This window comes from Tauraco erythrolophus, chromosome 14 (genome assembly GCF_009769465.1).
Source record: "Tauraco erythrolophus isolate bTauEry1 chromosome 14, bTauEry1.pri, whole genome shotgun sequence".
Classification (NCBI taxonomy): Eukaryota; Metazoa; Chordata; class Aves; order Musophagiformes; family Musophagidae; genus Tauraco; species Tauraco erythrolophus.
Genome location: NC_141478.1, coordinates 3,292,418 through 3,317,539, shown reverse-complemented (window position 1 = coordinate 3,317,539; position 25,122 = coordinate 3,292,418). Strand labels below are relative to the sequence as shown.

The 25,122-nt window shown below is 51.3% G+C and overlaps 1 protein-coding gene across 1 annotated transcript in view; it reads right to left on the bottom strand.

The window, feature by feature from the left end:
- The window catches only part of IGDCC3 (immunoglobulin superfamily DCC subclass member 3), a 107,641-nt gene that overhangs the window by 43,870 nt on the left and 38,649 nt on the right, over positions 1 to 25,122 (bottom strand). The window contains exon 4 of the mRNA XM_086620556.1: positions 1,213 to 1,357. Within this exon, the coding sequence (XP_086476682.1) occupies positions 1,213 to 1,357 (145 nt within the window). The remainder of the gene's footprint in view (positions 1 to 1,212; positions 1,358 to 25,122) is intronic.

Sequence of the window (25,122 nt, the reverse complement as noted above, 5' to 3'; positions counted from 1 at the left end):
AATCAACCCCGTGCTGGGCTAAAAAAAGCTCAGATGAAAAACGCAAGGAAAAACAAAACCTGACAGTTGCAGTTTTCCACAGCAGGGTTGGGCCTCTTGGGTCCTTCTACTGTAAGTTCACCGCAACGCTGAAAAGGTCAGGCATTGTTCCAGCCCTCGTGTTTTCTCCTGCCTCCAAAGCACCCAACCACGTTCTGCTGCAGAACCAACATTTTTAAGAACAGGGGCTTTCAGGAAAATATTTACAGCTTCCTGGTTTCACCTATCCCCGACGCACAGACGACAATTCACGATTGAGGTGTGCTGCGACCGATTGTCTCCCACCACCGGTTGTGCAGCTCCCGAGCTGCAGCTGGGACCACCAGAGGCTGCCGGCACGGAGCGCGCGTTTCCTGCCACCTGTCCTCCGCCGGGCCCCACCGCTCTCGCAGGATCAAACCGTGATGAGGGACGTTTCCGACGCGAAGGGAGCAGCCTGTCAAACAGAGGAAGCGAGGACGTGCCGTCCCAGGTCTGGGCTGGGGAAGGGGGGGCAGCTGGGGTTTCTCTTTAGGAGGATTGCATGGGAAACGGCAGCCCGAGGCGTTGTGGGATGCTCTCTGCAGAGCTTCCCTGCCACCTGGGAAGGAAAGCGTAGCGGCCATGGTGTAATTCAGAGCTTGCGAGAGCTCAGGACCCACATGGAAGATCTTAAGTCATGGATCTGGTTTGGAAAGAGTTGAATGAAATGGAGTCACGGAGGGATGATGGATGCCAAAGCTACCCTGCCTCTGCTAGGACTGCTGGGTGGAGGAGGGCTGATCACAAAAGGTCAATCATAGAATAGTTTGGGTTGGAAGGGACCTTTAAAGGTCATCTAGTCCACCTCTGCTGCAAAGAGGAGGGACATCTTCAGCTAGATCAGGCTGCTCAGAGCCCCGCTCAACCTGACTCTGAATGTTTCCAGGGATAGGGCATGCAAGCCCTTGCCCCCTCCAAAATCAACTAACGGGCTTTATCTGCCTCTCCTGGGAGACGCAGTATTTGTATGTGGTGTTTGGCCAGAAGGAGCTCAGACAACCCACACTAACTGTCAGTCTTCCATGGCAGAAAAGCTGGCCAAGACCATCAGCCCCCATCAACTGTGTCCTAGCACAACTGGGAGAGCAAGAGCCTGGCCACCTCTTTGCACCTGGAGAAAGGACAGCACTACATGGTTTGGACATGTCCTACCTTTCGTTGTCTGTGTTGACCGGCATGCGGTTCTTTTGCCAGAGGATGACCGGCTCAGGCAAGCCATGGATCTGGCACTGGAATCTGGCTACACCACCTTCCTCCACCACTGCGTTCTGAGGGTGGATGTGAAAGTCGGACATCGCTGGAAGACACAAAGAGAGACAAAAATATTCACATGTGAGAAGAGATCCACTGCCAACAACTTCACAAAACCTAGAAACACCCTGATTTCCCAGAGACGGCAAATGGGATTGTAATGCCAGAACAGAAGGCTGGTTTGCAGCCTAACCTCCTGCATGGAGAAACAAGACTAGGGACAAGTTCTTGCTATACTTCTGCCTTTGCACGTTGAACTGATTGATGCAACCAGGACAGGAGACAGTGCTCCATGACCCACATGCTCCACAGCAAGGTCTATGGGGGCAGCGAGATGCACTGGCACTTATCGGACGTCATTCTCAACAGCTTCAGCAGGCTTTGGATCCAAGCTCACACCAGAAGAGACGTCTATCCCTGCTGTTGCTGCTAATGTCTCATCTGCTGTAAACATCCTTCTGATGTGCACAGCTTGACTATTTTGCTTAAATACTTTGACCAAAAGAGCTCCCACATACCCTTGTAAAACTTACAGCCCTTGATTTCCATCTCTGCTTGGCACGTGCTCCAGCTCATTGCACGCTCTGCCTTCCAGCGCCGCAGAAGGAACGGTTACATCCCCGTGCCGTGGAGCAACAGGCTTTAGCTGACGGAAAGAGCAGCTGCCACGAGCTCAGCAGCAGCTCAGCTCACCCAGGCTTTTGGGCTTGGGACTGCCCGACGGCAAACGACAAACCTCAGCGTGCCCACGCAGGATGAACGCAGACCAGCCCGTTTCAGCACAGCCACAGCTGTATCTGGCATGGTGTTAGAGCTACATAAATAATACAGTAATTATTACTATTAATTAATTGGAAGGTGCTGCCTGTTGACTCTGCGATAAACATATTCGAAGCTAATAAACATCCCAGTGGTTATTTAGCTCATGATTCATTTATAGTGCCGCATCCGCGGGAAGATCTCTCCCATTATCATACAAAATAAACTCCAAGAGAGCCCCCTGCTCTGCCACCCCAGCCCGATAAATACCCCTCTCCCCAGCGAGAATGCCTCGTCAAATTTTACGTGCGTCGAGTGTAATGAATGTACCTCTGCAAAGGAACAAGCTGCGTATGTGTCAGGGCAGCTTAATCACTCATCTGCAAACTCCAGTTGGGCTCAGGCAGATGGGAGATGGCCATTAGCAATCATACATTAAATATGTGTTGCATTAACCCGCGCTGCTCCTGCAGCCACCGCTCTCAACCCGCTGACTGCAGATTTGTTAAGATGATGGAGGAACATGGAGCACAGCCCCAGCCCTGCACGGGCCGTAGGGTTGGGAAGGTTTTGCAGCCGTGAGGGTGGGACGGACAACCAACGCCACATAGAATCACAGAATCATAGAATGGTTTGGGTTGGAAGGGACCTTCAAGATCATCTAGTTCCAACCCCCCTGCTATGGGCAGGGAAACCCTCCACTATACCACGTTGCCCAAAGCCTCATCCAACCTGGCCTTGAACACTCCAGGGATGGGGCATCCACAACTCCTCTGGGCAACCTGTTCCAGTGCCTCAGCACCCTCATTGGTGCATCGGGATGCACCAATGGGAGCAGGACTGGGAGGTGACTATGCAATGCTCCAGCCAGATGGGAACGCACCAGCACGAGGCAAAAGATCACACAAAATTATATTTCCCTTTCCCGAGATGAAAGCTAATGCAAATATCCTCTCTGGTAAGGAATGGAGCCCAATGGTGGACTGGCAATTTATCCAATTCATATGGATTTAGCCTTGAAATGAGACTGCTCATGGCCCAGAGCACTCAGCCATGTGGGAAGGAGCCCAAAGGCTGCTGGGGGATCTCCCACACCAGCTGATTCCCCTTCCAAGGTGGCAAAGGATGCTTCAAAAAATGGGAGGTCCAGAGGTGCTTGCAGCAGGAGAGCTGGAGGGAGCCTGCAGAACATTTCAAGGCTGCCCTTGGAGGTCCAGGCCAGGGTGAGCATCTTCCAATCAAAGCTTACAAACTCTCACCACAAAATGAATCCAAAAATTAATGAGAATGGGGAAATAAGGGGGAAAATAAGGGGGGAGGAAAATATAATAATAAGGGGGGAAAAAAAAGCAAAGGAAATTAAAAAAAAAAAGAGATTCAGATGCCTGCAGGAAAATTCCTTTCAAACATACAGATGCTCAGCACTGAGGTTTTTCGGTGGCTGACAGCACTGATAAGAAGAGGGAGGTGTGAATGAGAACGGCCCCGGCACAGACTTCGCTCTGCTGGCTACAGAATTCATCCCCGTTCCTCGATTTCAATAATATCACCTCTTACAGGTAGAACTGCAGCAATAACCTCTACTCTTAAAGACACTAGTATTAATATTTATCATGAATAAAACATGGAAAGTTATAAATAATTCAGTTATGAGGATGTTAAGTAAAATATTGCTCTTCAATGACCCTATAATGTGGCTTTGAAGCACAGTTTTATGTTAAATGCCTAGGAAGCACTGTGACCCTTGCCAAGACCAGCTGGCTTGCAGAAGATGCATTAAAAATTCATGCGCCGAGCTCCAAAACGCTATTTTTAACACAGTTTTACGAGTTTATTTACAGTTGCAGAGACAAAAGCTTTTGCAGCATCTCCTGCAAAACAGCGACAAAACTTGAAGGCGAGCGATTGCCCGGGACGCTGTTTTCAGCCCGGAAATAAATCACCCGGAGTAAGGAGAGGAGAGGGATGGGAGCGCAACCGCTTTACGGGGCATCGCTCCGAGGGGCTAAATCTCTGCTGACCCACGTGAGATTTTTATATACGTCCCAACCGACTGTGACAAACTCATACAGCAACTTGTTTGCTCCTGTTTGTCACTCGTCTTCCAGCAGCAAAAGCCCGGAGCCCCCCGTTAGCAGCCGGGCACTGTTGTTTCAGCCGCCGCGGAGAAGAGCGGCACACCAGCCCCGGTGGGGTTGGCCAGTAGCCAGGGAGCCGCATCTCATTTCTATGCTAATGGCCGCAATCATTTAAAAAATAAATACATGCATCACAATATTCACCCACCAGCTCCTAAGAGGGGTGGCACCCTCTAATCCAGCTGCCCACGGTCCCTGTCATCCGGCAGCGCAGCATTCACGTGCCAACGGAGGGACTGGTGCTGCCCCAGGTGCCTTTTTACTGTCATCAGACGTGCTGAGTGTCACCCTGTTCCCACTAAACTTCCCTCTGCCATCTCCGTGTGTAGCACGGTACCGTCCACACGCACAGCGAGCGTAAGGTAGTCATCAAGCCATGAAGTCATGACCACACTCACTCATTGCTCCAAGTCACAGAGCTTCTGCCATCATCACAGATTTTGATGGATTTTGGCCACGGTACACATAGACCTGCACAAGGCAGGGAAAGATGGAATAAAATGGGCTCACAGCAGATGGGGAATGGTCCTAGCAGCCCTCCCACGCTGCAGGCATGGGTGCACCATCTCCCAAAGCCATTGTCCAAGGCTAGATTCAGGTTGAGTTGTCTACAGCCACACAAATGCATGAGGGAGAGGAGTTACTCTTCATCTCTTCTTCCCCATATGGTATCATGGAGGACCTCAAATACGATGAGGTTGGATCACAGATGAGGTTCTTCCTTAAGAGAACCCCATGCTCAGGATCTCCCATCACCTAGCCCTCACCAGGACGCTGTCCCCAAAGGCATGTCCTATGGACACAGCACCGGTGAGCAGCAACTCTTATCCTCATCCATATTCACGAAGGATTTGTTCTGGTAAACGAATTTGCTGTGTTTCCTCTAATCGAAGCACAAATACTCTCTCCATCCTAACAGGCCCCATGGAGAGGCCAATGGAATAAAAATGAAAATAGGTATCGAGTGAAATTTTCTTTACTCCATGAAAAACTAAATTGAAACCATTAGTGGCCAATCCTTTTTTGCTCAGTACAGCATTAGTGCTAAGCTGGAGATTGACCTAGTTTTGATATAGAAAAAGAAAACATTAACTTGGTATGTCAAAGGAAATCCCAGGCCTGTTAGAATCATTAAAACACAAACATTATTATCAACGGCAGGCACAAGGGGAGGAAGAAGACTTGAAAGGTTCAGCGCCAATCCTGGTGTTAGAAGAGTATGCGGGAAGCCCAGCAAATTCTGCAATCACGTTGCTTTTTGCTTTTAAATTACTTATGGGAAACTGATAGCCAGGTTGGTTCTGACACAAGAGGATGCTGGGGAGGAGCAGAGCATCCTCATCACCACTGACGCCAGGCAGCTCACAAACAACAGCTCACAAGCAAAGACCCTTTCGCCACATTTCTGCCACTAACCTGCTAAATTCATAGAATCACAGAAAGGTTTGGGTTGGAAGGGACCTTCAAGGTCATCTAGTTCTAAACCCCCTGCCACAGGCCAGGGACACCTTCCACTAGATCAGTTTGCTCAAAGCCTCATCCAAGCTGGCCTTGAACACTTCCAGGGATGGGGCAGCCACAACTTCTCTGGGAAACCTGTTCCAGTACTTCACCACCCTCAGAGGGAAGAATTTCTTCCTTAGATTTAATTAAAATCTCCTCTCTTTCAGTTCAAAGCCTTTGTCCCTTGTCCTGTCACTACACACCCTTGTCAAAAGCCCCTCTCCAGCTTTCTTGTAGCCCCTTCAGGTACTGGAAGGCTGCTAGAAGGTTTCCCCAGAGCCTTCTCTTCTCCAGGCTGAACAAACCCAACTCTCTCAGCCTGTCTTCATACCAGGAGGGCTTGAGCCCTTCGATGACCTTTGTGGCCCTCCTCTGGACTCACTCTAACAGGTTCAGACCTCTTCCAATGCAGGCACATGGTTACAATGCCTCAAAGTTAACACAGAACAAGCAACAAGAGTTTAATGGGGACATGCCTCCAGTACCTGGGCTCCCAGACACCCCTGCCAAGGAGGACACCCTTCATTAGCTCCATTACAACTGATGAAGGTGAAGCTTGGGAGGCAAATGGTTTGCCCAGGGCAAGAGAACAGGCCATGGGCAGAGCCGACCCCTTCCACGAGTGGCTCCATCCTGACGCTGGTGAGAGCAGCTGATTTTCATTCTGAATTTTCCAATTTACTAACAAAATTGAACTTCCCCTCGGGTCAGCAGAAGTCAGGGTCATTTTTAAAACACAAAGACGACCATGCCCATTAAACCCAGACCTAAACCACTCCCAAATCAGGCTGACAGCTCCAGCAGAACCAGCCCTCAGTATCTGTGAGATTTATTAAGCCCCCATCCTCTTTGGCACCATAACTCCTTCCCAAACACCTTTGCTGCCCCAAAGCAAGCAGTGGGATTACATCTTCTTCCACTCCCTCCTGATTTAGGAGACCTTCACCATTAAGTCAGCAATCTAACAGGCAATATTCTCAAGGAAGTCGGCAGGTGAAGGCTTCACAGACACAGGTCCCTTATTTTCTCCCCTCCGCATTCTGGAAATGGAGGATTTCCCTGCAAGAAAGAGCCGGCACAAGATGGGAGGCATGTATGGAGACCACAAATCCCATCCTCTCCTCTCTTCCCCCTGTTTCCAAACAACGATGCTTTCCCAAGCCTTGAAGAAAAAGACACCGTATCTTCTTTCTCTGTATTTCTTTTTTTTCAATGCATTTTTATAAAGAGAAAAAAAAAAGCCCCACGTCACAAGAGCCCGGTGGCTACTCCAGCTGCAGAGCAGCCCCTGCGCCCGCGAGCCGGCCCGGCGTGTCTAATGATGCCATTGTGCGCGGTTGTTGCTCAACTGCCATGAGCCCAATTTCGAATGCAAGTTGCTTTGTGCATAGTGAAGCGTGAACAACAGCACCGCCCATTTATCTATTTAATTCTCCAGGAGTAGCAGGAGCGGGGGCCTTCGCTCACATCTAAAGGGAAGAAAAATCGCCTTTCTCTCGGCTTCAGAGAAGGAGGGAAATATTAAAGAGCAGCCATGCCGTTCCCAGCACGGGGGAAAATCCTCTCTGCCCCTGCCCGCTAATCAGAAGGGTGAAAATCCCGAATCTCTGTTGTCCGTGCTGGACCTCAGATCTCCAAACAAAACGGGCTGCAAGACTCAGGAGGGTTTGAAGCAAGGAAGACGTTTTGGAAGAATGTAGCTCATTTAAGAGGAACCAAAACACATGGGGAGATGAGAGAGGGAGGAAGAAGCCTCATCTCCCTCTGTGCTGGGCAGATGTAGAGGGAAAAGAGGGTCCGTCCTGCACATTTTTCACGTGCAATATTTGCAAACAAATGCTTATTCCTCTTTCATGTTGGCTGTTGTCTTCTCCCCCTGGAGCTGATAGGACTGCTCAGAGCAGGGACGGAGGACAGTCCAGGCTCTCCACCTTCTCTGCGTTTTGCATCCTCGTGTCTCCGTCGTTATCCCACTCAAATCAAAGCTGAGTGAAATAATTTAAACAAGATTGAGAAGACATTCCAGCAGACAGGCTTTCCTGGTTGAAGAACAAAGTCTCCACCCGGTCTGGGTTTTTTTCCCCCTTGTCCTAAACCCGTGGGATGGGGATGAAAGGGAGACAACCGAGCTAATGCCTCACAGTGGGACACAGCAGCTGCCCACGGGAGCAAACATGCAACAGATATTTTACAAGAGGAGGGGGAAAAAACAACCTACTGCTTCGTGACTCGAGTCCCCCAGGAAGCAAACTGCTGCCTGACCTAGGACTATGGCTTCCCAATTTTCACATAAGACGTGAAATAACCGCGAGCCAAACGCAGCCCAAGTCACCGCCCCGCCACACCGCGACACACAGCGCTGATGGGCTCCACCAGTCCCCGTGATTTACTGTTTGTTTTGGTGCTTTGAGAAGCAAGTGGAAAAAAAAACAGAGCCCTGTGGGGGCTGCTCCTGCGTAGGGATGATAAATATCCCCCGAAGGTCAGGAGCACATCTCCACTGTACGCGGATCGCGGGAGGAACGGGGTCAGAGGGAACGTGCTTCAGGGCTTCCTGGTTGCTCTACCCACCCTGCACGAGCAAAGGACCAGGACTGGGAGGAGAAGGACGGGTTGTTCCTGCAAAGGTCCCTGTAGGGACTTTATTGTGGCACCTGGAAAACCTTCAAATGTCCGTGCTGTCACTCCACGCTTCTCTGTGAGGCTGCCTTGAACATGTTCCCCATCACCAGCACACCCCAGCCTCTCCTGCACAATCAAATACGCCTCCAAACCGGTCTCCCAGAACATTTAGTAGATTTATGGTATTGATTATAGCTTGTGTTTTGGAACAATAACAACAACTCTACCAGTTATTGATGCAGGGGTTCTCTCCCATGAGCAGACAAGACTTTTGCCTGGATAAATGCAGTCTCTGCACCACGCATGGAAATAAACTGGGGCCATACACTCCAAGGGCTGTCTTAAACGGAAACATCTCACAATTTCTATAAAGCTCACAAAGTGCCATCCCTCTGGAGACAGACTGCACCCACACCGTCCCGGAGCAGCACACCAGGGAGCATCCCTGACGCCCAGCACCTCACCACCCTCGCAATCTTGTCTAAGGACAGAGAGCCCAAGGGGAGCTGCCTATGCCAGAGGAAACCCCCAAAAGCAGCTGGCCCTTGTCACGCTTTCCCTCGGGCAGCAGCACTGCCCAAACGCTGCCCGCTCAGCCCCAAGACCTCCTGCCCCGTGGCTGCAGCCAGGAATCATTCCAGCCTGGAAATAGGGAGCAGCGAGCCCTGGTGCAACGCTCTTTTGGAAGCCCAATGAGCACCCAGGGCTGTCTGAGCATCCTCAAACCTTTCCTATAAACATATCGGCCATTTTACAGGGAGAGGCACACAAAGTGACACCCAGGGTCACAGCCTAAACCCAACGTCATCCCTCGAGTGCCAACGGCACGCTCTGCCCACGAGGCAACGCCGCTCCTTATAAATCACTTTGAAAGATGCGTCCCGGCAATCTCACGGAGCAAATTCCTCCCTTCCCTCCGTGTTCCAGGCACGCGGCAGCATCCCATCGCATCACCTGCTACGCAGAGCAGCACAGCCAACAGCCCAAGGTGCTCATTCACCTTCCAGCACCCTCTCATTTTGCAGGGGAACCGACTAATAAACAGCCCCGTCAGCACCCTCAGATTGGTTTCAGGGAGAGAAGAAGTTTCTAGCGAAGAGGGCGACAGCGCTGGGAGAGACCTTTATCAGGGAGCAGTATTGCAGTAATTTTTCAAGGCGAAATTGCTCTCTGGCTCATGACAGCGTTTAGTGTATCCTGAGGCGACCATTTGTGAAGCCAAACCTGTGGTCCTGCCGCTCTGCTGCTGGAAGGACGGGGGAGTATTAAATGTCATAAACAACTCTTCATTTGCTTGGGCGGGCTGCATATGGGGCCGGTGATTTCTGCAGCGCGGGAGAAGGTTATCCGTCATCATTACAGCGCTCCGGCACCGAGGGGGTGATGCTGGCCGCCGTCACGCCTGCCCGGTGGCACGAGTCACCACGAAGGGCTCCTGCGTTTCTGCGGGGTGACTTCTTGAGTGGGGGAAACCCCAGCATCGCACAAGGTTCCCCCATCCTGAAACCTCCAGCATGGCAAGAAGATGCTCCCTCCTGTTGCACCCACAGCTCACCCCACTTCGGGCTTCTTCAGGACCTTGCCACCTCCCAGGCTTTGCTCTGAAGCACACATGTGCTCTCTGCCAAATACCTGTGATTTATCTCACCTAAGTGACTCCTGCAGACTCCTGAAATAAGGAGAAAAAGAGGGGCAAGCTGTCCCACAAGCCTCCGGGAGAGGCTGGCTCAGCGAGGGCAAAGCAAAGCGTGGAGCACGCTGCCAGCGGGCAGATCTCTCCTGCCAGATTCCCATCCGGAGCTCCTCGTGTTTTTTTTCCTACTCCGACACATACAATTAAGACAAATTACATAGTTACTGTTTTGATTCGTTGCACAATAACAATGTTTTCCATCCCTCTCCCAAATATTGATGGAGATGGTACATGAGGAAGCTCCTGCACAGCCGTTTTTGGCCCTGGACCACTTTGTTCGCAGTCAACTGCTTCCAACATCGAGCACAGACAAAGTGATCCTGCTTTTTATCAGCTCGAGCCATCTGAGCACGAGGCGTTATCCCGTCTCACCGCAGCCTTTGCAGCACCTCGAGGTAGAAACATCCCTGCTCAGACCTCCCGGTCTGCAAAGCCAGCGGCCATCCCTGTCTATTTGTGCCGGCCAACGAGTGCACGCTTCGCTTCGGCATCTCCGGAGGCGACGGCGGAATCCAGAAAGGTGAAGGAAAGGAAGCTTTTCATCACGACTGCCCATGGAAATGCCACCAGTCCCGCTTCCAGACAGGGAGCTGTCCTGATTTACAGGCTAATGAATTTTAAGTGAGATGTATTTTTTAATTTTTTTGTTGTCAGCCCCCATTTTTCTGCTAGCAATCAGACCAATAATAGCGTCAGATTTTCAGCATCTGTTTTTACCAGCTCTCTCGTAATTAGTTTACTAATGTATTTCCCGGTGCCTTTGTTATTTTCAGGGAATTACTTCGTTCCCAGCTATCAGAGATAGCGCACTTCAGTCTATAAGGAGTTTGGCCTTTGTTCCCTCGTGGTTATTCACATGGGGGAAGATGGCTCAGTGAATGACAAGCCTTTCTATCACCACACATTCCCTGTTTAATGTCTTTATACCAGCTCATTAATTACCACAGAAAACTCCTTTCCGAGTGGAACCTGTGATTTATAGAAGACTTGGGCAAGGTGCCATTTTTATCAGGCCGACAGCACAGTGAGCAGCACCAGCGCCGCGTAATTTACTCTTCGTTTTCCCTTCTGCTGCAGCGGGGTCAGCCCCGCCGCGGTGGGAGTTTTGCCCGGGCAAGGGAGCTCAGTGAGCGCTCGGTGCTGCCGAGCCGTGGATGTCACGCTGCTCCTGCACGGCTGGGATGACCAAGACCATAGGAAAATGAAGCTACAGCCCATTCTGCCCGTGTACGGTGGTGCTGGCTGTACAGACCGAGATATTCCCTTGGGCAGGGGCTGGCTGAGTGCCTGGAGGCGGTGAGGATGCCTCCAAGATGATGCCAGGCATCTTCTTATCAAATCTGGTGGTCCAAGGTGTTGGAGAGCACACAACGAAGCATCTCTTAGCACTTCGCAAAAACCCCAGCACAGCGTGGAGAGAGACTCAGGCTTTCGTTAAGGATCTGGCAGTCAGACACGATGGACTTCGTGGTACCTAGATGCACCTCTCAGCCCCGTCAGGCAGGTTGGAGTCTCAGCTGTGTCCCTGAGACTCTACAACATTAGCATGGCCAGCAGGTCCAGGGAGGTGATTCTGCCCCTCTACTCTGCTTTCTTGAGACCCCACCTGCAGTGCTGCATTCAGCTCTGGGGTTCCCAACATCGGAAGGACATGGAGCTGTTGGAATGGTTCCAGAGGAGGCCACGCAGATGATCTGAATGCTGGAGCGCGTCTCCTATGAAGACAGGCTGAGAGTTGGGGTTGTTCATCCTGGAGAAGAGAAGGCTCCAGGGAGGCCTTCTAGCAGCCTTCCAGTACCTAAAGAGGCTACAGGAAAGCTGGAGAGGGACTTTTTGCAAGGGCACGTAGTGACAGGATAAGGGGTAATCTCAATTAGATATAAGGAGGAAATTCTTCCCTCTGAGGTTGGTGAAGCACTGGACCAGGTTGCCCAGAGAAGTTGTGGATGCCCCATCCCTGCAAGTGTTCAAGGACAGGTTGGATGAGGCTTTGAGCAACCTGATCTAGTGGAAGGTGTCCCTGTCTGTGGCAGGCGGGTTGGAATGAGGTGATCTTGAAGGTCCCTTCTAACCCAAACCATTCTATGACTATGATTACAGACTTCAAACCCCCCAGCAGGTCCGTCCATGTGGGAAGAGTTGCGCAAAGACAGAAGGTAAAGGCTCTCTGCAGAGCCAAGGCAGCCACAGCGCAGGAGAAAGGCGGCTGCTCTGCCTTCGACAGGGAGTAACCCGAACAACGGCCTCTCTGTCCAACGGAAATTAACTTCAAATCCTTCGGAACAGTATGTCTTTCACCGTATCCGTACTCTATGCTGAGTATGATAAAGTGCCCTCTTCTTTACTAAGGAACAAAACAGAGGTGGAAATGGTGCACACGTTGACTAAAGAAGTTATTCAAACAGAAAAACAATCACGAAAGGCCTGATTTCCATCGCTGGACACAGAGGAGCCGCCTCACACCCTTCCAGGGGAAATACTCGGCATCCTCTGCGCACATGGGGAGGAGAGAAGAGAGGCCAGAGGATGCAGAGCAAGTCGGGCAAGGAGTTAGCATTGCAAAAGAACCGCTCTGAAGTTCCTTTCTGTTCATTTTAAACCTGAATTTCACTCGAATTCAAGTCATTCTTCCAAAACGCTGAGCGCTCCTCTGCTCAGTCCCTTGGCGGTGAGCACAGCCACCGTGTCACGATGTTACCTGATCCAGACTGAAGGTGATAACATCAAAGACCTAAAAAGGATGGAACCACCATGACCCTGAGAAAACCCAGCTTCCTCCAAGGTCTGCTGTTCCCCCTAGCAGCAGCTAAGCCGTTAGCTGTCATCTCATCCCTGGGGCTGAGTTACATAGAGAAATTCCTGTTCGCTCCTTGGCAATGGCAACAGCTTCCTATTTTTGCTGGCAGCGATCCAGGGGAAATTCAAGCTGAATTACAGCCATTCTTCAGAAAATAGGCCAAATCCACGAAAGCAGGACACACGACCGCAGACGCAGAGCTCGTCCTTTTTCTATTTATTTCGCGGCGAGAAACCCCGTTGGCTGAAAATAGCTTATCTCTGGAAGTCCCCCTTTCCCTCGGCGGCCGCCGCTGCTCCTGGCTGCTGGCCAAACGATTACCACCTCAAAGAGAAAGTTCATAGCTCCGGCGTATCAGCCCTGCCGTAGAGGACGTGTGGGTTGATGTGTTTTCACCGATTTCTCTCTGAGAGCTCGGAGGAGATGGGGATTGTATTTCTGTGCACAAGGCAGAGAGCATTGAGTCTTTTCCTGCGCCTCTGCTGGGTTGGTTGTAGTTGGGGTTGTAGCCTGGTTGTAGTTGAGGTTGTAGCCCAGCATCTCTTGTCAGCGTACACACAGTAGTGTGCGTGCACGTGCACGTTATGTGCATGTATGGCACAGCACAGGTGCTAACATGGGCTGGACTCCATGAGTCGAGGTCCTGCCAAACACCCCCATTCCATGACAAAGAGCTTATATTCCACGCCAGCTCCACAAGCAGTCGCTCCACCCAAAAGCACCTCCACAGCCCTGCAGCGAGTCCTCTCTCCTCCCCATCCTAAATACTACTGGGAGACACATCGCCATCCCAAAGCATATGGACAGACGCAAATGAGGACACAGCAGAACGGTTAAGAAGGAGGGGGAGGATGGTCACGCAGAGGAAGAAAGAGATAGCAGAGTTACAAACCACAAATCTCATCATCTTTATCTTCCTCACTATCACTAGACCATCACCAAACCCGAGGAGCATGGATACATTCCCAAAAACACAGCTCTCCAGGGAGGGCTGGCTTCTGGTTGACAAGAAGTGCAGAGGTTTATCTCCCAAACTCGCAGCGACACCTCACCCCGGGCCCGGTTGATCAAATTAAACTCGTTACCTTCGAGGACTCCTTGAAAAGAGGTGGCAGGAGAAGAGTGGCAGGTCAAGGAGGCAACTCTCCCACCATCCTGCCGTGCCGTTCCCGGCTCAGCGCATCCTTACTGGCACGTGCTGAGCAGCAGTGCCTGTGGTCTTATAGGCGGTGGTGTCCCACCAGCACCAGAACGTCCCAGAACGTCATGTCAAGGAAGAAAACCAACTGGAAGAGGAGATGCGCTGATTTACCGCGAGGCTGTCGCACGGTTTATTGTACATACGGCCACGCCACGTAGGGCTGCGCTCACGGTGTGGGTTTTCTGCATGTAAAATGGGTTATAACAGCAGGTTTCTATATGGTAGAAAGATAACCTCGCCGCGCCTACGGAAGACCGACGTATCGGGGACCTGCCATCACCCCATCTCTGTACTGTGTCACAACCAGATACGGTATTTTGCACATGCATCTATGACTGGCAGGGAGAAATCACCAAGTTTCTATGGGGAATTTTTAAAAGAAGCCATCAAGGAAAACAAAATTTCAGCTTTGAACCCTTTCCTAAGGTATTCACATATATACTTCAGATAGTAATATATTTTTTGCCTTTTTATCCTATGTTAGACAAACCCTGGTATCTATCCTCTCTTCTCAAAGACCTTTGGTACTGTTTATGGGAACAGGATATGATGAGAAGCCCTGGGTACCATGAGGCGAGGGCAGTGAGGCTCAGGAAGCCTTTGAAGAGCGTAATTCCCGAGGCGTAACATGATAACTATCAGCTCGCAGGGCTACAGGGAGGGGCTCTATCGATTTGCTGGGAGGAGGAGATGGGAAGAGCCTGTGTTATTTCCTCCTGTGGAATTTGCAAATATTTCACCCAAACCAGTTTCAGGACGCACAAACGCGGCGGCTCAGGGTGGGCAGGCTGCCAGGCTCCCTGAGCAGCAGTCCCCTGACTGGGGGACACAGACTCTTCTGTGGGCTTGTGGAGACCATCAGATAAACCCTCTGCAGATGCACCAAGTCTCTTACACCCTCCATCACTCCGCACCCATGCTTCCAAACAACCCCCGGCAGCAGAATTCAGTGTGATGAACAAAAGAGGAGACCTTTACAAGAAACCCAGTGCCCGACGCCCAGCCTAGAGAAGGGCTCAGTGCCCGCAGCTCCTGCCTAAGGAAGAAGAGTTGGAAGAAAGGCTGGGCACTCCAGCAGCCATGCAATCCACATTTAAATACTGATATTTGCCTTCAAAGGCTTTCAGTGATGGGAAAGCCAAGCAAACCTGCAACTGGCCGGCTACAATGGAGAGGACAGATGTGTCCACATCCCTTCTGCGAATGCTGCCCGGCTTCGCTGGCTGGGTGCACCCATGAGAGAGAGTGATCTCACCTGGGACTCCTCCATCCCCATCCCTGCTCATGCACTTGCTGTCCCCATTGGTTTCCCAGCCACGTTCCCCACCCAGGTGCCAGGGTTTAGCCACCTAAGCTCCCTGCCATCAAGAAATTTTGTTTTAATTAAGGTTTGTTAAGGGTTCGGGATGCTCACACGAGCTGAGCGTCACACGGCGGCGTTGCAAAGCGATGTGGGTTTCAGAGAGCAGGCAGAGGGCAAACGCTGTGCCTGAACGGCGGGGCTGCAGAGGGGCGTTTTGACCGACTTTGAGCTCTGAACTTGAGCTTTTTGCGGCGTTTTGCAGCACACTGGAGAAATCGGAGCCAAGGCCCCGTAAGCCTGATCTTCAGGGGGCCTCCGCAGGGATGTTCAGCCCCTCCTGCACCAAGCCTGGGGAATCAGTCCTCCCTCTCCTGAAACGTGCATCTTCATCGGAAAAAACACTTGCACCCCAAAACAGGCACCGCTCCAGTATTAACAAAAGAGACGAAAACTCAGTAACAAACGGGTAGTCGTAGCACAGGCTGTTAGAGACCTGAAAAACTGCTGGGACACCCGAAATATCCCGCACAGTGATTAAATCTATCTTAACAAAACCTTGTGGCACCTAACGGCTCCCCAGGATACCCACTATGGTACCCTGATAACTTATTTATATGACCAAGTTGTCCCAGAAGAGGTTTCGTGTGGGTGTGCATACACACGGGGCTGCGCACACCACACGCACGTTCTGGAGGGGAATAAAAGACAGGAAACAGCAAAGTCCATAAGATACTTGCATGGGACAAGGCAGGAGCATCCACATGGAAAACATCCCCAGCAACCTCACAGCCCTCCCCACCACGAAACGAAAAAAAGAAAGAGAGCTCCAGGAATTAGCTGTGAGGGTGACAGCGCCGAAGGAAAATGAAAGCAGAAGGGAGTGTGGTGGAGGGGAAATATCTATCCCAGCTTGCTTTTGTGTCCTCGCACAATGGGGCATGTCAGCTCTGGAGCCTCCGCAAGCCATCACCCACCATCTGGCAGCGGGCTGGACCGCTAATGGGAGGCCCCGGCACCCCAGCTGACTCCCGCAGCCACGGGGGAAATCAAGCTGACGAGCTCCCCGCATTAAGCCATCGAAATTAATGCAGATGCGCGGCCCGCTCGCGAGAAACGTGGCTGGTGAGCGGCGGCACAGAGAGTGGCATGAGCCGGCTGCGGCGTGCCATGAACCCCGCGCCAGCCCGGCCACCGTACTGAAGGGCGCGAGCCGCCCATGCTCGTTTGCAAGACGAGTTGTTGGCGAGGGGACCTGGAAGCACAGCCCTTTTCATGGAGGGCTGGCAGCTCGAGTGCGAGATGGACAACGCCGGCCAGATGCAAATTCTGCAGCGGCGGGGACAGCCCAGAATTAACACCGCTCTGCAAACCAGCCTCATTAACTCGTGCTCCTGTAACACCCTAAGGGAGCAGATGAGGCAGGAAATTACCGCGCGTGGGGTACACGTGGAGAAGGGGATGAAGACGTCGATATGAGCGCTCGAGGCCACGTTGGACAGCAGTACCTCTCCCCAGGAGCAATTCCACTGATTTTGGCAGGGGGACCCCAGAGGACTCATTGCACCAAAGGAACATTTACTGCCATGAATATCTGGCTTCCCTAAGCGCTACGGTACAGACTGAGGGTGCCGGAGCCTGCTGTCCTGGTAGGCTGAGCACCTCGTGAAGGATACGATGTCCAGCTCCAGCCCCTTCCGTCACCAGCTGTTGCATGAAGAGCGAGAAAGGAACAAGCCAGAGGGGATTTAGGATGCACAATGCTCCCAGGGCATGGAAATGTGTATCGGAGAGCCCATCTCAAGCCCATGGGGAACATGTGATCCCACCTCCTCCCCTGCTCCTAACACGGCTGTGGGCCAGTGCAGAGACCTGTGCCTCCCAAAAGCTCCCAGGGTGCTACCCTGGGGACGTCTGGGTGTGCTGATGGGTGTCTAATACCGTTTCTGCGGTGTAAGGTGCAGGTAGGGCTCTCTGAAGGGACTCAGCTCTGGCTGGAGCACTCAGTCCTCTGCCTGGGCACAAACAGAAAAGTCCATCTCCAGGCAGGGATTTCCTTTCTCCCCTCCATCACCAGCTTCGGAGAACTGATGGGAACCCAGCTCCACAGCGGACCGAGGTGGGATCAGAGAGCGCAGGATGAATTGAGAGGCAGGCGAAGAAGAGCCTGGGAGGATCAAAGGAGCATCGCAGGAGTGTGGCACACACCAGATGGCTCTCATCGCTCTGGTTTTGCCATGCCATGCGTCACGCAGCAAGTGGCACTGCTGGCCCGCAGCTGGTCCCCCCCCCACCGCCTCGCACCCAGTGGGACGGGGCAAATGATGCCCTCGCTGGCCTTTTGGGTGCCTTCACTACGGCTGTACATAGCAGCCTGCTTATCGCCGGTGCCAAAAAATAACCATAAACCTCTCCAGGGTGAACTCAACGAGCAGAGACCTCCAGGGAATGGCTGCGACAAACCTCGGGCCAAACAAAACGCAAATCTCTAACAACTGAGGCACATTCCAGAATTCCCAGGTCCAGCTGCTGTCGCACAGCCCAGGGAACCTCCCGGGGTGGCAGCAATGCCTCGCAGCAAGCAGGTATTTGGGGATCCATCGCTGTGCCCAACAGCCGAGCTCCCGCACACAGCACCAAGGGTAAACCCAGACCCTTGCTAGTGACTTTGGATTCATAACTTCCTCCCACAGGGGGAAAATTTTTTTTCCCAAATGCACAGAGACCCACACGGCAACAGCTTGAGTGATTACGGTCTCTGCTCCGCGGAGCTGCTATCATTTGCACCCCTATTTTACCTAAAGCAGAGGCTGGTAGCATATGGTAAGCGTAGCTTAAACTCAGCCCGAGGAGCAATGCTGTAGCTCTTACACAGCTCACGCCGCCTCCGAATCGCGTTCCAGGTCCGTTACGTCCCACCAGAAGAGAAGCAGAATTTTTGCTGAGGTGGGAGAACGGGAGAAAACCTCTCAATGCAATTAAATTGCCTCCAAACTCGAGCTAGTTGAAATAATCTGTTGGTAAACACAAGCCACCATTGGGATAACAGCTGAGCAGAGGCTTATATTAAACAAGCATCTTCAGATGAAAATATCACTCATCCAAAAGGCATCACCATTCATTCATGCTCAATAAAACACCAAATGGTTACAGATAGAGCTGATGGAAAATGAGAGAGAGAAATGGAAGAGAAGGTAAAGCTGCCAGGCAGGAAACAGCACAAGAGAAAAAAAAAAAGAAAACCACACAACACTGCGAAGAGGTTGATTTAGCATTCTGCTTTAGGAGAAATTTCAAAAGCCAGTTTTAATATCTGATAAAACTTCGCTGCTAGTTGCCACGCTGCCTGACGGATGCACAGAAGGGGACTAATAGCCCTGGCGTACGACATGATAAAACATTCCAAGCCGCAATAGCTTTACTTGGATTTGCTACTTTTAAGGACGTTTTACGGTTCACTGCTATCCCTCAGCGTCCTACCAACAACTCCCAAGCACGCAGAGGCTCTCACCTACCCACCAGGCAGGTAGCTTCCCCCCAAGGCTGAGTTTTTCCAGCCTGTGGATGGTCACAGTTGAATATCGGCACTTGGCGGCATTGCTGCAAGGAACTGCGAGGGGCTGAGTCCAGCACTGCCTGGGCTGGTGGCTCTGGTCTTCTCACCTCACATTTGGTTCCTTCAGGGCTCTCCAGTGCCCCTCCTGCTATAACAGGACCCCTTTGAAGCCCCTCATTGTGCAAACTCTTCATCTGACAAGCTGGATGCTGCTGACTCAGCACTAATGAGAGACACCGGGGCTCGGTTTCAAAGACACTTCTGCTTTATAGATGATTTCCCAATTTAATAAAGAGGCAAAACATTATCTATCTTTTCTTCTCTTATTTCCCAAGGAACAATAAGGATGACAACATCTTTCTGCTTCACTAATAAAACTTTTATAACTCCCCCTTCCCTGATGGCTGCTGAGCAAGGGCCCTTTTCCCAACAAGAAGCTTGGGATACACAGGGAAAGGAGCGGCACGATCTGTATTCACAGCCTGTCCCAGCTCAGGTGGCAGCGTGAAACATCCGAGTCACACTGGGATGCAGGCTGCGAAAATACTGCACTTCGCTGGCTGCCCAGGGATTGTTCTCGCCAGTCAATGCATGCAGAAGGCTTTATTGGACACAGCACAGCAAGGTAAGTCCCACTGCCAAGATTTAAAAGCTAGCTGGCCACTCCAGGGAAGAAAAAAAAATAAAGGCAACTGAAAAAAATAAAGGCAAATAAAACAAATAAAGGCAACTAAAAAAGTAAAGGCAACTAAAAAAGTAAAGGCAACTAAAAAAGTAAAGGCAACTAAAAAAGTAAAGGCAACTAAAAAAGTAAAGGCAACTAAAAAAGTAAAGGCAACTAAAAAAGTAAAGGCAACTAAGATGGGGTTTGTTGGCTAGTTTAAGCCCTATTTTGTTTGATTACTATTTTTTTTTCAATGGTCTGGTACCAGTTTGTATTTCATGGCAGCCACCCTGCCATTTCCAGTTCGATTTTAAATTAGAGGAAGAGTGGAAAACTGGGCAAATTTAGCCCTGGGATGGACGGATCTAGCTGCACATCCCTCTGTACGACCGCAGGTCTCGGCGCAGCCTAAAGCTGCATGGCCACGCTGGTGCTGTCACCAGGACAAACTGCTCTGGTTGCCAGACAGACAGTGTGACAGCAGGAACAGAGCTTTTGGACCCACATCTCTGCATTTCCAGGGCGAGCAAGAAGAGGCACAAACTCACCAACTCACGTCACAGCTCTGGAGCTGCACTGAGAAAGGCCAAAGAAGATAATTACCAGGAAGCCCTAATGAGGAGGATGAAGAGGGAGAAGATGGAAGAGGGAAAAAATATTCAAAGAAATATGGTTTAATGACCCTGGAGGAGTCATTCCAGGGTCCATTTCTCAGCGACCAATTTCCCAATGGTCCGCTACTGCCTCCATTCACACATGGGTATCTCTTAAGACTGTTTCTAAATCCAGAAACTTCTCTTGGCCATGAGCACAGGGTCGGGAGGGGGGAGAAAGGGGGAAGAAAACTACTGAGGAGGACGAGGAGGGCAGGAAACTTTTTTTTTTTTAAAAAAAAAAAATCACATAAATCAAGCCAGGGCAAAGACTTCTTGCCCCAGAAACCCAAGGCCAAGTTACTCATACATTCAACCATAAACTCCAGGAAGGAGAGGTCTTTCCTTTCTTCCTGCAAAACGCTTTTTTTTTATGTCAGGAATGGTTTTAATTAGCGTGTCCAAAGCTTGCAGGCAGCTCTGGTTGCTGAGAAGCCTGCCCCGTTAAGGGTCACTGAGAAAGCTGAGCACCCCAGCAGGATTCATCCTGGCTCTTGGGGACAGCTCATCGCCCCCCAGCTCCACACCGGAGAGCGGGCAGGAGAACAGAGCACGGGGTAGGTGTCCACATCATGAGAGATGGTCAGGATTCCAAAGGCCCTCACCGTTTCTTGGCAGACCCATGCTCCTCAGCAAACTCCAGGTACGGCTCCGAGCAACACCAGCCCTTTCCTCCCCACTTGCGAAGGGTCTGCGAGGTCAGCGCAGAGCCCCCGAGCAGGTTCTGCACCCAGCGCTGCTCCGGGCTAGAGCTTTCCATGCGTGCCTGAACACTGCTAAGAGCTCCAAAAGCAAACACCAGATTACAGGTCCAACTGGGGGCACCTCGCCCACCGAAAGGTCCAAGCCGTTCGCAGGGTACGCATGTGTCACCCGTGCGTTTTGCACTTCAGCTTGGACCACAAGTTTGCTCAGATCCTGGCTCGGTACACAGCAAACAGCTGGAGAAAAGCTCCTTTTGGAGGTGAAATTACCCTTTCTCTAAACTCCTTTAGCCCAACCGATGACAATAACCGCTCATAAAACCAAAGCCTTGTTTAGAAGAGCACCCACCACCTCCCTCTACATTAAAATAGCAACCTGACCTCAATAAAGTATAAAACAATTAACTTACTAATTAGTCAACAAATAACTGTTTCACCCAAGTAGATACTAAGTTGTTCGGAAATCTATTAGCGTTTCCACTGTAATTTCATGCTTTGCTGATGATGAATAAAACAAGGTTGAATGGGACCTATTCACATCCAGAGCACAATGCCCAGTAGCTCTAAGATAGCTAGTGGGAAACTTCCTCAAAAGAGCCAAATACCGGGAGCAGAACCACCGGCTGGACGGTGTCACCGACACCACAGCAGCACCACAACCCAGCAGGGACGGTGCGCGTGGTCAGAAGGAAAAGCAAGGGCTGAGAGGCTGCTAGGGAGGAAGCAAGCTCTGCCTGCATTTCCCATCCAATGTGTAGCACAAGTTCACGCACGCCAAGTGGATCAGCCTAAAAAAATCCCAATATTTTGCTTAAATTGATCGTTTTAAATTCTCCCGGCCAGCTTCACTATGGAAAATAGAAATACTACTAAAAAAAGCAGCTAGGTTTTTCGACTCATCTCCATGTTCCCTTGTGCTGTAGTCAACAAACAAGGCCATCAAAAGTCACCAATCCATACACATCCCCTCTCCACTCCTTTCCAAAGAAACCAAGTGCTCCTTGAGCACAAGCCAAAGATCATCAGACAGCACGAAGACCTCTGATTTACTGCATGCTGCTACCATGGGTGACCATTAATGTGAGCGTCTGTGCTGGCCCCAAGGATGAAGACTAGTGTCTCCCAGGTGACATCCATTTACACAATCCTCTTCCCATGCCAGGACGTGCTCCTTGGTTGCATTCTGAAGATGCAACAGATTTGAGTGTCTTCCAGCCCTGCCTGCTCTTCTTCTCACCTGCTCTGGCTGTGAGACCTCGGTGTACAGGCAAGATGGGACTCCATCATGGGAAGGGACAAGAACACAGCCAGCTCAAAAGGTAAGTCTACAGAGTCTTGGATGAGCAAAGACGCGTCCAAAGATGTTCAGAGACAGTGACAATAATACCTAAAGGCAGAAAGAAGGGGCAAAGCGTGCAAGCTACAGTTTAACAAGGTGTACCAGAACTTCCTTAGGTCTGCGGTCTCCTTCCTACCTATGGATGAAAACCACCTAGAAAATGAGTGTGAAATTTGGATCCAATACAGTGAATGAACAGGTGCTCTGGCTTGGTAGCCAGGCAAGACATAGTCTGTCTGCTGGGGGTACATTCAGCCCACATGCTGGTTTCACAGCCGTTTGCTGGGGAGGGGAAGGAGGCTGTAGGCTCAAGGAGTCCCATTCACACCAAAGCATAGGGAATATCAAGCCCCATGGTAGGAGCCTTGTTGGGCAAAAAAGGAGTCGTGATGCTTGGATCAGCGAAATATTCTGCAGCCATACAAAGGCCTCCTCACCCAGGCAAGGGCTGCTGTTCGGTTGCATTTAACCAGCACTTTACTCACCCAAAACCCAGCATCCTGCTTAGCATCACCTTGTGATTCTCTTCTCAGAGCCAGAAACAGGTCAACACATCCAACTGCCTGCGGTTGATTCCATGTGCATAACCCACACCCGTGAAACACAGCCCCCGCCTTCCTTTCATCCTAACGTACGCCGGCTTCGGAAAAAAATTTGCATGTTAGAACAATTAGACGTGAAACATTACATGCCTTATCTCAATGATATTACATAATTGGATTTGCGGCCTATACAGATAATGAAAGCCAGAGCTTCCAGCAGCCAGAAATATAAATCCTACGCTGGCTTTTCTGCAGTTAAAGTTAGGAATATTTTAAGAGGCCCCAGCAAATATGTTGTTTACATTAAGAAATCGAATCATGTTATTAGGCCCTCCATTTATCTAGTAAAAATCTTTAAAAAGCTCATAAACTCGTTACTTTATTAGTTCAGACTTATTATATGCATTTGAAGCGATACTCGGAGGTATTGTTAAGCTACTGCAGGCAAGGGTTACAGGTCTTCTGAATTTTCCTTTTGGTAGAACCAGATGTGTCGGAGGCGGTGGCCGCGCTGGGGGCTTGCTGGGAAGCTCACTGCCCAGAGCAAGCCCAAGCAAACTGTTAGGTGTTACCGTTCACCGGAGACCTCCGGCACATTCGGCACACGGGCATCTTTGCTTTTTCCATGGATAACTCCTCACCAGCCTGCCCACCCCTCCAACCCATCCTCCCCCCCAAGAGGAAAGGCCACCTGAGAGCTGTCTGTGCAAACGCAGCTGTAATCCTGCTCCAGAGGTAATGACGCCTGGACTGCTCGCACTAATTAACCCAAACGAGCTCCTGCTCTGCATCACTGGAGCACCCACGGAGAGCGTGCAGGGCCCTGGTGCGACCGGCGTATCGGGGAATCGTTTACAGAGCTGCTCTCGCAGCAATTCATCTCCATCAGCCTCACGGATCCAGAAGATTTATGCAAATAGCTTAATGCGTTAATTTACATATTTGATGAATATGCATTGTCGTGCCCATAGAAGTGACAGCAAACATCCTAATTACCAGCGCGCAAGCCTGATAGGGCTGCGGGATGGAAGGAGCTGGTGAAGCGGAGCTGTGCTGGGATTCTGCTGGCTCAGGCTGGGTTACGCTGCTCCATGTGCTGCCCGGCTGCTCCCGGAGCTGCTGCCCACCAGCTCAGCTCATCGCCCGGCTCCTCCATCGCACGCCGTGCATCGGGGCCCTCAGCTTTCATAGGGGCAGGTCAAAGAGCATCCAATCCCACAAGCCTCCCAGTATTGCCAACACATGCGCTTTGATCTCCAGCCTTGCCTTCCTCCCCGGCCCCGCTTGCCGGGATCCGCAGGAGGATCCCAGCTTGCATTGGAATAAACAAACCTGTTCCCGACAGCTGCACGGAAGCGCCTTGACAGGGGACCCCAAAGCACCCTCAAGGCCCATATCCCCAGAATAAGGGAGATTTTCTCTGCCTTTGGCAATCTTGACATTTTTAACCGACTCTCTTGATTTTGGGGAGTTGGATCTGATTCAGGAAAGCCTGAGGCTATCCAAAGCAGGATGTATGAATGCAAGGGCACGGAGACTTGTGACCAGCCTCCAAGGTGAGCCCCCCAGCATGCCAAAATCATGCTCCAGAGTGTCCAAGAGATGTGGAGGAACCCATTAAATCATTTTAAGCAGCGCTGCTCCAAAGGGGAGCTAACCTGGGATGCTTCACACCATCATCCCGGCACCGCCAAAGATCAGGCACACAACCTGCACGCCAAATTTGGCAGGCTGTGGGGTGAAAGGCATTGGCACCGTGGCTTTCCCCATGTTGCCTCCTCCATCCCTCTGCTTTCCCAGGGCTCTTTCCTCCCGGAGCAGCTGTGCACCAGGTGAGCCAGCCTGCGGAGAGGCTGGCCGAGGGGCTCGCAGCCCCCCCATGACCCCGCAAGCTCCTCTCCCCCCTCTCCCGATGCCTGCCTGCCTTTGAAGCCCAGCTAACAACAAAACGACATCCTGCTAACGGGGGCCCCTCGCCTGACCTTAAGGTGTGATGGCTCCTCAGGTTCAAAGCGGAGGAAGGACGCTCGGAGCTGAGCCCCAGCTGGCTACGGCCATGCTGCCTTCGGTGGGGGGGCCGAAGGAACCGGCCATTTCGCAGCCCCAGAGGCCACGGCTCTAACGGACGTGGCAAACCACCACGTTTTTCCTTGCGCTGCGGCCCTGAAAGTCTCCGGATAAGGCTGCTTTTCTCCGGCTCCTTTTCGCCAGCTGAGACGTTGGCAGATTGAATCACTGCATCGGGAGTTTTTACCTGGAAATCGAGCCCTTTCCAGGCGATCGGCCACCACAGTTCCCTGTGCCACTGGAATCTAAATACTTTATAAGGTCTAACTATTG